The sequence below is a fragment of the Emys orbicularis genome, chromosome 1 (assembly GCF_028017835.1).
Source record: "Emys orbicularis isolate rEmyOrb1 chromosome 1, rEmyOrb1.hap1, whole genome shotgun sequence".
NCBI classification, from domain to species: Eukaryota; Metazoa; Chordata; order Testudines; family Emydidae; genus Emys; species Emys orbicularis.
In genome coordinates, this window is record NC_088683.1 from 366,569,251 (window position 1) to 366,572,752 (window position 3,502).

At 45.0% G+C, this 3,502-nt stretch overlaps 1 protein-coding gene across 1 annotated transcript; it reads left to right on the forward strand.

Annotated features, from left to right (window-relative positions):
- The first annotated feature begins 2,310 nt into the window (after positions 1–2,310).
- On the forward strand, positions 2,311–3,249 carry LOC135873068 (olfactory receptor 52P1-like). The gene has a single exon (XM_065397540.1). It carries the CDS (start codon positions 2,311–2,313, stop codon positions 3,247–3,249), a length of 939 nt encoding a protein of 312 aa, XP_065253612.1.
- Positions 3,250–3,502: the final 253 nt, after the last annotated feature.

A 3,502-nucleotide genomic window follows, 5' to 3' on the forward strand; every position in this document is an offset into this window, starting at 1 on the left:
GTTTAGCAGGCCAATACTCAAACCACTGAGCTATACCTCCCCCCCCCCCAGAACTTAAAATAGCATCACCACTTGGTAGATGAGCAAGCTGAGCCACAGCTAAGTGAAGTGAAGTGACTTGCCCCAAGTTCACTTAACAGATCAGTGGCAGAACTAGGACTAGAACTCAACTCTTCTCAGTCCCAGTCTAGTGCCTTACCTGATGGGCCACATAAAAAAGTATGTCTTATTTCCAGACAGTATTTCTATAACTTCAATTTCTAGTCATTGGATCCTGTCACACCCCTGTATGCTAGCCTGAAAAGCCTATTATTAAATATTGGTTCCCTGTGTAGGTACTTACAGACTGTTTTCAGCTCACCCCTTCACCATCTTTGCTAAACTACACAGATTGAGATCTTTGAGTCTATCAGTATACAGCAGGTTTTCTAATCTTTTACTAACTCTTGTGATACTTCTCTGAACCCTGTTCAGTGTATCAACATCCATCTTTAATCATGGACACAAGAACTGGACAGAGGATTCCAGCAGCAGTCACACCAGTGCCAAATATACAGGTAAAATAACATCTGTACCTCTCCTTCAGATTTCCCTGGTTATCATCTCAGGCTCTTTTGGCCACTAGGTCACACTGGGAGCTCTTGTTTAGCTAATTACCCCTTCAAGCCCCCAAATCTAGTTCAGAATCATGGTGTTTCCCACGTTCTCCCCCCAGCATGTGAGCATTGCCTACACTCTTTGTTACCAGATGTAGATATTTAAATGGCTATATTAGAACACATGTTGGTTGCTTCGACCCAGTTTGCCAATCAATCCAGATTGCTCTGAAGCAGTAACCTGTCCTCTTCATTATGTATGATCCCCCAATTTTTGTGTCATCTGTAAACTTCATCAGTATTCAGTCAAGAGATGGGTTAGCATGTGTGCTTCTGACACATCTCTCCTTACACCTGTCAGTTAGCACCTGTCACTTATGTTTCAAAAAACGCTGGGTGCCCGCAAGAAAGTGTCTCACCAAAAGAAGCAAGGGAAGTAACCGAGGTGCCGTCCTGTAGCCTGAAATACCACAACACTTATGCCCCTAGTGTGCATTCTCTTGAGTACAAAGTCATAGACCTGCATGAAATTGTCTGTTTCTATAAGGGAAACTTGGCTCCTTTCCAACATAGTAACTGCATCGTGGATCAGACATATGGTCCATCTAGCCTAGCGTCCTCTCTCCGACAGTGACAGCCCCAGGTGCTGCAGTACAAGATGTAAGAAACCCAGCAGTGGGTTGATTCAGGGGTATGACCTGACCATCATGAGAGTGCCACCCTAATGTCTAACAGCTAGAGATTGGCTTGTGCCCTGAAACAGGTGGGCGCATAGACTTTCCAAAATATTTATTTAGCTGTTACTATTGTAATTGGACAGTCTCACGATCCATGAAAATGTCCAAACCCTTCCTGATTCTTGCTTAGCTCATGGCCTCAGCTACCTTTTGTGGCAATGAGTTCCTCAGTTTAATTAGGCATCAAGTGAAGAAAGCATTCATTTTTATCTGTTTTGAATTTGCCACGTTTCAGTTTTATTGAATGTCCTCTTGATCTTATGTTAGAGAGTAGATCGAGCATGTGTTCTCCCTGTCTTCTACCAGTCAGTATTCTAAAGACTTTTCTCATATCCCCTCTTATTTATCTCCTTTGTAAGCCAACATTCCCAGTCTTTTCAACCTCTTTCCTTGATCATTCCCTGAACTCCTCTAGTTCTGCAATATCCTGTGTGAGAAGGGTGCCCAGTACTATACAGAGGAGTCCAGAGGAGAGTGAAACATTGACAGACTGACCTCATAGCATTGTATCTTCTGTATGATTTCCCATCCCACTCCTCCTGGGTTCCAAGGTTTTGCTTAGTTTCTGTCCCTGATTATACTGTGAGCAGGGTTTCACAGAGCTCTGTACTGTGATGCCCAGCTCCCGGATCTGAGTTCATACAGTTAAATTACAACCTTGTTAGGTGTTTGAGGTGTTTCAGGCATACCCTCCAATGGGCATAAATGTTGCAGTTCTTGACATTGAAGCTCATGTGCCATTCACCTGGCTTGGCTAGCTCCCTCTGAGAACTTCTCTGGACTTGATTATCACTTAAATAATTTGTTGCCATCTGCAAATGTTGCCACCTCACTGCTCAACCCCTTTCTAAGTTGTTAATAGCTATAAAATATGTACCGTATTATTTGCTATAAAGTGTGTAACCCCCTTGCTGTGCTTCTCTCCCTTCACAGGCACATTGAGCATTTCTGAGCCTGATCAATGCTTCAGCCACCTCATGGCAGATTTCAACCTCACTCTCTCTGACCTGTCAACATTCATCCTAATTGGCATCCCTGGCCTAGAAGCTGCTCACATTTGGATTTCCATCCCTTTCTCTGTGCTGTACCTAATCGGCCTGTTGGGAAATTTCATGGTTCTGTTTGTTGTAGGGAAAGAGGAGACCCTGCACAAGCTGATGTACCTGCTACTCTGCATGCTGGCGCTCACAGACATAGCCGTGTCTACCTCCGTCATGCCGATGGCACTGTGTATATTTTGGTTCAATTTGAAAGGCATTACTGTGGGTGGCTGCTTCACCCAGATGTTCTTCCTTCACATGATTTCTGTTATGCAGTCAGCCGTCCTCGTGGCAATGGCCTTTGATCGCTACATTGCCATATGTAACCCTCTGAGATACGCCACCATCCTCACCAACACACGAATAGCTAAGCTAGGGCTCGTGGGTTTAATAAGAGCTGTTCTCCTCATGCTGCCCCTACCCCTGCTTCTCAGTAGGCAGCCATTCTGTGGCAAGCATATTATCCCCCACACGTACTGTGAGCATATAGCTGTGGTGAAGATATCATGTGGGGACACCACTGTCAACAGGACATACAGCTTGGTGGTGGCATTTGTAGTCTCTGGTTTAGATCTGACACTGGTTGCCCTGTCCTACAGTCTGATCATCAAGGCCGTCCTCAGAATCTCCTCCAAGAAAGCCTATGAGAAAGCCCTGAACACCTGCACAGCCCACCTCTGTGTGATGCTGACATCTTTTACTCTCTTCTTTTTCTCTGCTCTGACACACCGGTTTGGTCAGCACATCACTCTCCATGTTCACATCATCTTGGCCAACCTCTTCTTCCTCATCCCCCCCATACTCAACCCGATCATTTATGGGGTCAAAATCAAAGAGCTTCGTGACAAAGTGGTCAAATACACATGCAGAAGGTGATCTCTTGGGGCCACTGACTTTAATCCTCTGTGACAAGAAGGGGAAAGCATTTCTCCTCATTAATCAAGAGTACTCTGTCCCAGTTTGGCTGAGCGTAACATTGTACAAGTTCACAGTCTCAAAACTTCCTCACACCAAATGTCTTATCATCCCATCACCAAGCACTGCTTCTCCATTGAGGAATTTTCTGCTCTCTAATCATCAGCTGATCTCCTTCAGCATCACCCATCAGTCCCCAACCCACACACACCCT

Coding starts and splice junctions, on each gene's coding strand:
- LOC135873068 (XM_065397540.1), top strand. CDS start 2,311: ATGGCAGATTTCAACCTCACTCTCTCTGACCTGTCAACATTCATCCTA.